This window comes from Triplophysa rosa, linkage group LG3 (assembly GCF_024868665.1).
Source record: "Triplophysa rosa linkage group LG3, Trosa_1v2, whole genome shotgun sequence".
NCBI classification, from domain to species: domain Eukaryota; kingdom Metazoa; phylum Chordata; class Actinopteri; order Cypriniformes; family Nemacheilidae; genus Triplophysa; species Triplophysa rosa.
Window position 1 is genome coordinate 2,463,080 of NC_079892.1, and position 11,798 is coordinate 2,474,877.

General features: G+C 41.3%; 3 protein-coding genes across 8 annotated transcripts; 2 read left to right on the forward strand and 1 right to left on the reverse strand.

Moving 5' to 3' along the window:
• The first annotated feature begins 39 nt into the window (after positions 1 to 39).
• Positions 40 to 5,607, forward strand: thoc5 (THO complex 5). 3 transcript variants are annotated; one of them, XM_057329698.1, is made up of 22 exons: positions 40 to 168; positions 700 to 800; positions 926 to 982; positions 1,106 to 1,168; positions 1,474 to 1,617; positions 1,762 to 1,875; positions 1,953 to 2,050; positions 2,183 to 2,329; positions 2,425 to 2,539; positions 2,615 to 2,747; positions 2,834 to 2,911; positions 2,988 to 3,031; positions 3,107 to 3,206; positions 3,681 to 3,789; positions 3,889 to 3,990; positions 4,080 to 4,176; positions 4,271 to 4,382; positions 4,475 to 4,578; positions 4,665 to 4,752; positions 4,904 to 5,019; positions 5,094 to 5,287; positions 5,399 to 5,607. In XM_057329698.1, the coding sequence occupies exons 2-22, from the start codon at positions 702 to 704 to the stop codon at positions 5,460 to 5,462; spliced, it is 2,178 nt and encodes a 725-aa protein (XP_057185681.1). In that variant the 5' UTR covers positions 40 to 168; positions 700 to 701; the 3' UTR covers positions 5,463 to 5,607. The 3 variants fall into 3 exon arrangements, with proteins under 3 accessions (XP_057185681.1, XP_057185682.1, XP_057185683.1); XM_057329699.1 differs by lacking the exon at positions 926 to 982; XM_057329700.1 differs by lacking the exons at positions 926 to 982; positions 1,106 to 1,168.
• A 1,003-nt stretch (positions 5,608 to 6,610) lies between these two features.
• chid1 (chitinase domain containing 1) lies at positions 6,611 to 9,578 on the forward strand. Of its 4 annotated transcripts, none has more exons than XM_057329726.1 (13): positions 6,611 to 6,725; positions 6,955 to 7,078; positions 7,257 to 7,406; positions 7,510 to 7,642; positions 7,726 to 7,770; positions 7,861 to 7,967; positions 8,112 to 8,173; positions 8,272 to 8,364; positions 8,456 to 8,557; positions 8,650 to 8,802; positions 9,019 to 9,099; positions 9,224 to 9,266; positions 9,348 to 9,578. In XM_057329726.1, the coding sequence occupies exons 2-13, from the start codon at positions 6,971 to 6,973 to the stop codon at positions 9,444 to 9,446; spliced, it is 1,176 nt and encodes a 391-aa protein (XP_057185709.1). In that variant the 5' UTR covers positions 6,611 to 6,725; positions 6,955 to 6,970; the 3' UTR covers positions 9,447 to 9,578. The 4 variants fall into 4 exon arrangements, with proteins under 4 accessions (XP_057185709.1, XP_057185707.1, XP_057185705.1 ...); XM_057329724.1 differs by having other exon boundaries at positions 6,611 to 6,697; positions 6,958 to 7,078; XM_057329722.1 differs by having other exon boundaries at positions 6,612 to 6,697.
• A 33-nt stretch (positions 9,579 to 9,611) lies between these two features.
• gatd1 (glutamine amidotransferase class 1 domain containing 1) lies at positions 9,612 to 11,679 on the reverse strand. Its single transcript, XM_057329745.1, has 7 exons — positions 11,452 to 11,679; positions 11,163 to 11,239; positions 10,958 to 11,063; positions 10,763 to 10,870; positions 10,583 to 10,674; positions 10,398 to 10,491; positions 9,612 to 10,238 (listed from the first exon to the last, which is right to left on the reverse strand). The coding sequence occupies exons 1-7, from the start codon at positions 11,498 to 11,500 to the stop codon at positions 10,123 to 10,125; spliced, it is 642 nt and encodes a 213-aa protein (XP_057185728.1). The 5' UTR covers positions 11,501 to 11,679; the 3' UTR covers positions 9,612 to 10,122.
• Between the last annotated feature and the right edge of the window lie 119 nt (positions 11,680 to 11,798).

Consider the following 11,798-nt stretch of genomic DNA (forward strand, 5'->3'; position numbering starts at 1 on the left):
ACAGCCAGGTTCAATAGAGCTTTTATTTTGTAAAACTGCAGCGGAAGTGTTGTCCGTTGTTTCCCTCTGGCTCCTGTGGTTAGCATGTTAGCTCTTGCTGTTTGAATGAAATTTGAATGGTTTCAAAGTGATATTTGCATACTGAAATTGGAAACAAGTGATCGAAAGGTGAGAGTTTATGTATTGAGACGTATTGGTGAGTTTTATTAAAAAAATCATCGTGATGCATTTACCATGATTTGGCTCATGAAAGCTAACCCATCTGCTCTTTAGCGCAGTATAATAAACCGTAAATAAACAAGTATAATAATTTAGTTTACACACATTATTTAATGTCAAACACATTTTACTCAAAATTAATCAGTCTATACATAAGTCTGTCGGTCACTTAAATATATAATTACGTAAATTAGTTATTAGGGTTGTACGTTTTACAATTTTTACAAAGTGTTTACGAGCTATTTAATGGACTGAGAAAACGAAATGTTTGATGCTGTATACTGTAATCCGATTCAGTGAACAAATTGCAGAAATTAATTTTCAGAAAATATGGACAAATATACAGAAAAAAACATTTCTTAATCTTGACCTCAAAGTTAGTTTATTCATAGCCTAAAGGCTGTCAGGACATCTAACGTTACTGAGTGTGTAGAAGTGACTTTTTTATCCTATTTGATGATCTTTTTTTTGACATTTCAGTCATGTCTTCCGACATTGTGAAAAAGAGAAAACCAAAGGTGATCAGAACTGAAAGCAGTAACGTTACTCCGGAAAACAAACGGGTTCGAGAAGGAGATCAGGTAAGATGCTGTGATATCCCTCACATCTAAAATACGTTGACAAGAGCTTGTGCTGTAATTTCAGAAGAACTCTGTTATTAACTCTAATGCTTCTATTTTCTTATAATTCTCATGTCCTTGTGCAGCTCAGTGCAGTCAGGTCACATGTCAAGTTGAGGAAGGTCAGGTTGAGGGAGGTTCAGGTATATTCCAGCAGATCATTCATTTAGACCTCAAGATGTCATTCTTTGTTGAGTTGTGTTCAGATGAATAATGTTGTGATGCTGAGCGTTTCAGTGAGCAAGTACTCTGATTGGCATGTGTAGGTCACGTGTCCTGCAGGATCTCTTCCTGTTGGACAAAGGAGGCTGTATGCAGGAAAGAATCAGGTTCCAATGACATCTCTCGCTCTCTCTCTCTCTCTCTCTCGCACGCACGCACACACAATCTTTCTCTGTTTGAACACCTCACTCTTTCCATGTTGCACATTTTGGTGAAGTCATATATGGAGTCACTATATTCACACAAACCAATATCTGGGTCATAGTTCACTCCCAAATCAAAAGTGCAATTAATTTCAGTCCACAAAAATCTAAACTTAGACATGTGTTAGGTCACAGGTGACGTTCTGCTGGTAGGCAGACTGTGTTTGAATGTTTTCTGGTAGCTCTGCTCAGTGTTTGTTGTCTCTCAGGACGTGCGTGTATATAATGAGGAAGCGGAGCTGGTGAGCAGAGACGCGCAGCAGGATTATAGTCTGTATAAAGACACGTGTGCCGCTCTGGCTACACTGATGGCAGAAATCCAGGAGCTGAAAGCCAGCGGCGCTAAAGACGGGGTGAGATTCATGCATTCTGTTATTTCTCTACGTGTGGAAGGTGTCGTTCAGTGGAATCCAAGTCGCTTTGGGGAAAAAAGCGTCTGCCAGCCAAATGCATAAATGGAATGCCGCTGACATTTGACCTGCGCTATGTTTTGCTAGAATGTGGAGATTGAGGAGAGACGCAGGCAGAGCAGCGTTCATTTCATCACTTTGAAGAAACTCAACCGTCTGGCGCACATGAGACTGAAGAAAGGTCGAGATCAGACACATGAGGTATGTACATGCACTTTTACTGGTGTGACAAAGATTTTTTAACCAAGAAAATAAAAATTCTCCTTCTCTGTCTGCAGACGAAGCAGCGTGTGGATGTTCTCCACCTTCAGCTTCAGAATCTGCTCTATGAGGTCATGCATCTGCAGAAAGAGATCGGCAAATGTCTCGAGTTCAAGTATGACGATCAGCTTGTGTTGCAAATATTTGGGAATTTTAAATTTGTGTCGTCCAGACAGTAAAATGGAAATGAACGTAGTAAATATAGATAATAACGTGAGGAGCAGATGTTAATGTGTGCGTGTGTCAGGTCCCAGCATGAGGAGATCGAGCTGGTCAGCGAGGAGGAGTTCTTTCAGGAGGCTCCAGAGGAGATCTCACGGCCTCACGTCACTCGAGACGACCACCACCAGCTCACCCTCGCTCGACTGGACTGGGAGTTGGAGCAGAGGAAGCGGTGACAGGCGCACATCTGATACATCTGAATCATGACCACAGAATGATAACATTGAGAAACATCTTGTTTCATCTGCTCATTTGTGTGTCCTACAGGTTGGCGGAGCAGTATAAGACGTCACTGGCCAGTAAGGAGAAGATCCAGAAAGCTATTGAACAAAAGAAAGAATATCTGGGCAGCCTTCAGCCTGGACTGCAGAACATCATGCAGGTAAAGCTCTGGTTTCACGAATTAAACTTCTTTCTCATTGTGGCAGTCCTGACTGACTGTTTCTGTCTCTCTTAGGCGTCTGTACCAGTTCAGGAGTATCTGTCGATGCCGTTCGAGCGCATGCAGAAGCAGGCCGAGGTGGCACGTCACCTTCCGCCTCCTCTCTATGTGCTACTGGTGCAGGCGAGCGCTTATGGACAGGCCTGCGGTAAGACACTCCCCACCCCACCCCACCCCCTTCTCAGAGCACATTGAAACGAATTCTGTAATGACATCACGTGATGTGTGTTTTAGACAAAAGTTTGTCGGCGAGCATCAGTGGAGACGTGGACGAGGCCAAAGCTCTCTCCAGACCTCCAGAAGACTCACAAGGTGCATGTTTATGTCTGTGTGTCTGTTGTAAGAGTAAGTGCAATCCATCAAAATCTGATTTTGTGTTTTTTCTCAGATGATGAGAGTGATTCAGACGCTGAGGAGGAGCAGCAGAACACAGTCAGACTCTTTCATTCTTTAGTTTTTCTCTTGTGCTTTAGGTTGTGTCTTAACTCTCTTATTTTGTGTGTTCAGAAGCGTCGGCGAGGGACCGTCGGCGTTCAGCTGGATGACAAGCGTCGAGAAATGTTAAGGCGTCACCCTCTCTCGCTCTGCATTGACCTCAAGTGTAAAGGTGTGTGCGTTATCAAACAAACACAGTATCTTTTCATTTAGTTTGACAAATCACTACAAAAAATATATATATATATTTTATTTTGTAGTAGTAGTATTTGTGTATCAAGAGTGTTAGTGATTCTGCTTCATAAATAAAGGAACAGTTCACCAAAAAATGAAAAATCATTTGCCATTTTGGGTCACCATTGACTCCCATAGTAGAACAAAAGACTTAATCTTAGTTAAAAAGCTTAGTTACAAACTTTCATTAAAATATCTTCATTTGTGTTCAGCACAACAAAGAAATGTATACGTATAACAAGTGGAGGGTGAGCAAATTGTCATTTTTGGGTGAACTATTCCCAAAACGCTATCTATTAGTTATTTCACCTTAACTAGTCTTATTAAATGTAGTTTGTGACATGAAATGATTTGAACAGTTCAGAGAAGCAGGAATGATATGAATTGTATTCTTCCTTCATTTTTTTCTTAGACAACAGTGTGCTGCACCTGTACTTCTATTATCTCATGAACCTCAACATTCTCACTGTGAAGAGCAACGTTTCCACTTCTGTGGATCTGTCAGGAGCCATCAGTGCCGGGTCAGTCGATGAGCACGACATCCATATCTAAACCATCTTAAATGATTTTATTTAACAACATTTTTACTGTGTGTGTGTGTGTGTGTGTGTGTGTCACAGGGATCTGATGAACCCAGACAGTTTACTCAACTGTCTGTATGCCTCTGATCTCGGCCGGGAGACGCCCAACCCTGCCAACCGCTACCAGTTTGATAAAGTCGGGTAAATAACTTTAAGTTAATAATCGTTTTAAATCCAGAGTTAAAATACTGATACAGATATAATCAAACATCAATGATCTTTGTGTGCAGAATCAGTACGTTTGAGGATTACGTCTCAGATTTAGGACATCCGTATGTTTGGGTGCAGAAACTGGGCGGCCTGCAGTTCTCCACTGACAACGTGCAGGTGTGTGTTTGGCTTTATAAATGTTTGACTTTCCTTTTTGTAATAGTTTGACAGTACGTTCAGACAGATAGTTTTGATGTCGTGTTTGTTTCAGGCCAAGCTGACTCGTAACGCTCTGAGCGCCAGTCACATGGAGAGGACCATGAAGCTTCTCGGAGGTCGTCTGCAGTCCAGACTGGCCCTACACAAACAGTTCAGCTCGCTCGGTACACACACGCATAAACACGACAAACTGACGCTTGTGTTGAACGCAAGGCTGTTTACCTATTAAACAGAAGTGTATGATGGTCTGTTCCAGAGCACAGCATCATTCCTGTGTCCAGCGAGTGTCAGCATCTCTTCCCCGCTAAAGTGGTTTCCAGCCTCACGCGCTGGACCATGATGAGCTACCAGGAATTCACTGTACGTTCCTCTGCGTCTAGAATCACTCCTGAAGAATGAATGTTTCCTTCTGATTCCTGAGAGATAATGTGGTTGTTGTCTGACAGGAGCTGGGCTTCGTGCAGCATTTGCTGAAGGCTGGTCTGGCGTGTGAGACGGATCTTTTCTTCATGGCTGTGTTGGAGAGAGGAACGGGTGAGAACTGTGTAGCCAGAAATTTGACCATCAGCATAGCTAAGAACTGCCCACTTAGACAGAAAAGGACCATTCAGGGTTTGGTTGTGGAATTTGTGCTGAATATATACGTCTCGCATATGCTCTTTAAAAGTTCTTCTATCTCCATCAGCACGTCTTCTGGCCGCTCTGGCGCTGAACCCTCGGTATCCTGAGGTCACGCCCCTCTTCTCCCTCTCCCTCCAATGGAAAGGAGAAGGAAGCGGCCGCACTGACGATAACCTGCGGGTAAGAGCACCACGGTCCAGATCTCTTCAGATGTTTACACACTCAAGAACTGAAGCGGATTTGTTTGTTTGCAGGCAATCGAGAGTGAGGTAAACGTCTTCCGCGGTGAGCTGCAGGGGCCGCGTCCAGGCCTCCAGCTTCTGACCAATCAGATTCAGCGTCTGTGCGTGTGTCTGGATGTGTACCTGGAGACGGAGAATCAAGTGTGTGATGGTTCAGAAGGTCCCAAGGAGTTCCCCAGAGAGAAGATGTGCTTGAGAACCGCCAGGTAACTCGCAGAACGCTCATCTTAACATAATTTTACATTGAGTTCATTCTGTTGTATTATGTGAGAAATAATGAGAAACATCTCTCTTTCTCTATCTGTCTGTTTCTTCAGGGGTCCCAGTCGTCTGAAGCCCTATAAGTACAATCATCCTCAGGGTTTCTTCAGTCACCGCTGAACATTTGGGATATGAAGATAAAGAATCTGATCTAGTGTCATTAGGAGATATCTCATTCGCCCACTTTTAGCTCCAGTTTTCACCTCTGTTTCATGTTTTGGTAATATGATATGGATTAGAAAATAAAACGTTGTTTTTGATAGTGTTTTTCTGTCTGTCTCATGTTTGTGCTGTGTGTGAACTCAGGAGAGCCATTACATCAAACCATGAGATTCGAACACATGACCTTTGCTTCAAAACAATGTATTTGTAGACTGTAGACAGATCCATAAGTGTTCAAATTCATGTTGTTATAGTTCAATAACGCAAGGGGCCAATGCAATACACATCAAAATAATTATAAAAATCAAATCTTAAAGATCCAGTGTATGAAGTTTAGCGGCATCTGAGGTTGCGAATTGCAACCCCATTTTGAAGCACTACGGCGACTGACACAGAACTAAGATGTTGTCACGTTTTTACTTCTATGCCGAAGAGGATAACACGTTTATGAAACGCGCTCTGTAGGGCCGCTGTAGAAACAACATGGCGAATTCCATGCATGGGGACCATAGCTGTATGTAGGTAGAAATAGCTCATTCTAATGTAAGAAAGGCATAACACTTCATTACTTAAGGTCTTTATATGCATCTGAAAAGGTAAACATGTATATTATATTGCCCCCAGAAAAGATCCCCCCTAAAAGAAATTACACACTGGACCTTTAAGTTGAGTTTGGTGTGATTTGAGGTCTTTTTGCTCTCACCAACTTGCTATGTTTGGCTGGATTTAACTGCCCTGCCATTGTGTTTTTATACGTAAATGTTAACAGACCATGTTAACAGTATTTTGCAATAAAGCTGCAGTAATCATAAATACACCTGGTGGAAACAGATAGCCACCCTTATCATAAACAAAACTACTAAACTCTACACACTATTGTAAGAATATGGCTGTATGCATGATGCCTCACATTATTTTCGTTGTCCCGTTAACAATTACTATTTTAAAAATACATATGCATATATTTTATAGAATAGTTGGCTTTAAATACACGTCTAAATATTTAATGTCAGAAGAACATAAAATAATGTAGCTTAATCGTGGTGATATAGGAAGTTTATGAGTTTATACTCTTATTTTGAAGTCGCGTTCCGTTTATCCGATCACGTGACTGTGAATGCTTTGCAGACAGGCTTGTCAAACCTGCATGTCCACATCATCTTTGGTGAAGTAATGAGCATTTGTATCACACGGTAAACACTTACACTAGACAAATATCGGGTACGTGTGTGAATTTACTGTAATTTATTGTTATTTTTAGCGTTCGGTATTAAAGCTACAATGCAGGTGCATTTACAACTGCAGTTAATGCAGATTTTAATTTCGTATATACACACATGCAATATATACAGCACTTTGCTAATGGCATAAATGGGCTTCTAAGACTGTACGGTAAATTATTTGATGTATTTAATAATACATACAATATTTAATATGTTCTTTCTTCCAGCAGCAGAGGTGCTGAAATGAGAGCAGATGTGATATTTCTGCTCATGTGTTTGCTGGTACATGTTGTCAGAGGCACATTGTCAAAGACCGATGCCAAAAAAGTCAGTAAGATCCAGGAGGCTGAGGTGAGACAAATGTTTTACATTTGTAAGCATATCATAACTAAAATGTGACTCGTTTTTGATTTTTCATGAATGTTTATTATAGATGAAGTATGTCATGCTTCGGGTCTCCAGTGATGCTGCTCAAATAAATGTCAGTTAACCATGTCACATGTGTGTGATGTCATTTGTGTTTGTAAAGACCACAGCAGCAGATCGTCCAGCGCAGGACCGGGGTCTGTTGGTCTCGGACCCTCTCTGGAAGGATATAGTGAGGGAGGAGAAGCGTTACTGTCCGCAGTGCGTTTCCGCACGAAACTTCCAGGGAGCCGTACTGGGCTACATCACACCTGTGAGTCACACACCTGTGTCAGTCAGAAACACAGACCTTGTCTCAATACTTGTTCAATTCGTGGCTTTTAGCGAGTCTGTCTACTCGTCTTTCTGTCTCTCAGTGGAACTCTCGTGGATACGACATCGCAAAGCTGTTTGGTCCCAAGTTGACGTCCGTGTCTCCAGTGTGGCTCCAGCTGAGACGAAGAGGACCGGAGAGTTTCCACATCACCGGATTGCATGACCACGACCCCGGTCAGAACATTTCTTCACCTCTTTATAAGATCAGCAGCGACACAGGTGTGATCTGAGAGATGAATAACTCTTTCTCTTTACAGGTTGGGTTAAAGCTGTGAGGAAGGCCAACAAAAAAAACAAAATACGTAAGCGTGAATGGATGTGTCTATGGATGAATCAGTGGCTGTATGCACGAAGTTCTCAATCTCTCTCAATTGTCTTTCTCTCTCTGAAAGTTCCTCGGCTTTTGTTTGATGGATGGTCGTATCAGGATTACATGAGCGTGCTGGACAGCGAGGACGAGATGGAGGAGTTGGGTCGAGAGGCGCTGGAAGTGGCAAAGGTTTATAATCTCAGTCTAACATAACACAACCATTGTGTTTACGTGATATTAACTCAGTCAGTGTATTCGCGATGTAATATGCCTGCTTTTAATTCCCAAAATATGAACTGATTAGCTATCATTTCTTCTTTGCATGAAACACAGGCTGAAGGATTTGATGGGTACACACTGGAGTTATGGAGTCAGTTAGGAGGAAACAAGAGAAAGTAAGATTGTGTGTGTATTACTGGGAAACACTCGGTGCTCATTGTTGTGTGTTTTCTAAGCACGTGAGATTTGTGATTCACTTCCGTGTGTTTTGTAGAGAGCTGGCGCACTTGGTCACACACCTCTGTGAAACTCTGAAGGTCGGGAAGCTGAGCTGTGTGCTGGTCATCCCTCCTGCGATAGCACCTGGGTACATGAAGTTTCTGGTTTTTTGTCGTTCTTTTCGCCCACTTCATTTGTCATGAATAAATCGAATGTGTGTTTGTTCGTCTAATGGTCAGTACGGGTCAACCTGGTATGTTTGAGCGAGAGGATTTTGAGAAACTGGCACCTGTGGTGGACGCGTTCAGTCTGATGACGTACGATTATTCAGGCCCTGGAAGGTCAGACACACACTTATACACTGTGTTGTACTGTTTGTTTACTCTTTGAACTCATTTAATGACCGATTCTGATTGGCTCTGTGGTGTGTAAGGCCCGGGCCGAGCTCTCCGCTGCCGTGGGTCAGAGAGTGTGTCCTTCAGCTCGCTCCTCAGAACCAGTGGAGAAATAAAATCCTGGTTGGAATCAACATGTACGGTCTGGACTTCAGCAGTCATGGCGGGGCAGAACCACTGCTGGGGGGAAGGTAAGAAACACTGTTTTTTCAAAAATTAAAATAAACAACGAAACAAAGATTTTTGCATGTTTCAAATCACACAGAATAGCAAAAAAAAACAACTAGAATGTCAAATTAGCTGCTTAATGTGTTAATTGCATTAAAATGTATTTTTGTTGTAAATTGTAAATGCTGATAAATATGAATTGTTCACTGAAATTTGTACTTTTCATACATCTCGTGCAGATATATTGAACTCCTGAAAGAGGTCAAACCTAAACTCCAGTGGGATGAAAACGCTGGAGAACATTTCTTCAATTATAAAAAGTATACAAACTAACTTTTAGCATGGATCAGATCATTACATTGTTTCATTAGAAGAGTGCAGTAAAATAATCCATTCCACTAATATTAAAGAATGACTCTTGAAATGTTTCAAATTGTTTTGCAGGAATAATGGAGTGAAACATGTTGTTTACGCTCCCACTTTAATGGTTTGTATAAAGCTCGATTGAACATCAACATGAATTATGAGTAACGTTTAGCTCTGAGATAATCTCTCTCTCGTTCTCTAGTTTCTCCAGCTCCGTATTGCATTGGCATCTGAACTGGGAACTGGAATTTCCATGTGGGAACTGGGACAAGGATTGGATTATTTCTATGATCTTTTGTGACCTATTCAACTGTGATTAAACCTCCATTTGTTTAATCTGCTTCCAAAAATACAGTGTAATTTATCGAGGAGTTTAGGATATTTATGGCGATACCATTGTTGAGCATGCCAATAAAATTATTTTTTAATTACATCCCAGTCGAGAGCATTCTTAATGGAAAATCAGCAGTTTGAAGCGTTTTTTATTGAGGAATACAATTGTGATGCACTGGTCCAAATTTCGTTTGTTTTTCCTGCTGTATTGTGTTCATTGTACTACAGTCACATACTGTATAGACGCACAGAACATTTTGGTTATAAAAGATATTAACATATTTAAAACAATTTAAAACATGCTTTGTTAAACTGCTATTCTGCAGCAAAATATTGAAATTACTTTAAACATTAACATATCCATTTGTATTATATCTATTTACAGAGTTTATTCTTGAAAAGGTTTTCGTTTTGCACCTCCTCCTCACACTGAAATTCAATGTTCACATTTTACAAATTAAACAAACGTTTAAATGATCATATAAAAAGTCATATATATTTCTCATTTAAACTCTGGTATGTCATAACATTTGAAGTGGAGAAGACTCGACGACGTGATTGATTTCCTTTCAATAGTGTAATACACATGATAATACTTCAGGTTCACATTCAGTGACGGGATCTTTTGTTGAATCTGAACACGTTTATCTGGCGTTACACAGCAGGACCAGATTGTTGACCGCTGCACATGTGGACTGAAAGTTCTGCCCCGTCACCAGATGTCGATCCAGGACCACATGAACAGCATCCACAACGCTCGCTGTGAAGGACACATTTTTTGGTGTGTTAAAAACAATCCAATGTGACTTGTTCATTTAACACAAATCTATTGTGAAAAAAGCACAGTGTGAACATTCTGTTGATTGTCTTTTCATTTCTGATTGAACTGTGCCTTTAATAAGCTCAAAAGTGACCTCACCGGTGTAAGATCCACCGCTGTCTTTAATGAAGTCCTCCACAATGAGTGGCAGGTTTGCGAAGTCTGGAGAACGTACAAGCTCAAATACAGACGGCTGAAAGAACAACAGAACAAACACTACAGTCATTTCCAGACACATCTGTGTTATAAAGTTGTTGATTGATATGGTAGAAATGAGCAAATACGCCAGTCATGCTGTAGCCTTTAAATATCCACTTCTGTTCCTCTGTGGCGCAGCAGAGAGCAGCTACACCCTGTCCCACAGCGCACATGGGCTCTACGACATACAACCACACACAAGAATGAAGCTGAACTTTTATCATGATCTCTATTAACATGCGAGATGCGTTTAGAGATTGACTCACTTTGGTGTGATGTGAAGTGCGACAGGATTCGTGCGAGGGAGCCGCTGTGCGCGAGGTCATTCAGGGCCCCCGGACAGTCTGGAATCAACAGCGTCTGGTAACGGGCACCTGAAACATCACACAATACATCAAAACCTGAAATAAGCAGACCTGTGGTGCCTATGTCACACATGCAGAAGAAAATATTTCTCGGACCATCGATAGACTCCAGTTTAGCCGGATTGGCATAAGGTTTGATGCTGAACTCTTGCACCCATCGGGCTGTGCTGTCATCCACACCGACAAAGTCAATGGGCTTCCCCTGTTACACAGAAAAAGTGATGGGATGGTTTAATTGGGTGAACTGGACAGACACTGGAGAATAAACTTGATATGGATGCTGCAGTGTGTGTTTTCTCACTCCAGGTGTGGCTGTCTGCAGATTAAACACTGAACTGCACATAGTAAAACACTGTTGAAATGATCGAGCTGATACTCCTGGAGGATACAAATAAAACTGTTTACTCATCCTATCTGCCAAAGAACATTCCACCAATAGAACCCAATATATTCCCAGTAGACACAGACAGAGACCATTATAGTTTCCGTTAAAATAGAATTTCTATTATAACCATTAAATGGTTTTATTGTATATTCAGCAGGGTTGTGGCATATATACATGTGAACGATGTAAATGTTTTCAGTCTTACCTGCAGGTGCAGCACTGGCCACAATCAGACAAGTAGGTTTAGATGTCATGTTCTAAGTTTGCAGAGATCGATCGTCAAAGAGCGATAAAAAAAATAAAAAGAGCAACAATAACCTATTAAATCGATGCGATAAAATAGAATAAACGTGTTGAAATAATGTTAAAAACACAGAGAAGGGAAATCATTTGATCAGGTGATATTGTTTAGATGGGTCCGTCTGTTATAAAGTTCCGTGTGAAACAGTTGAGGCGGAAGTAGTTCCAGTAGAGAGGGGGACCTCATAAAACTCGATTTATCGTTGCATTTAGCTCACGGTTTTATTAAAATGAGTGAGCATTTAACATTTT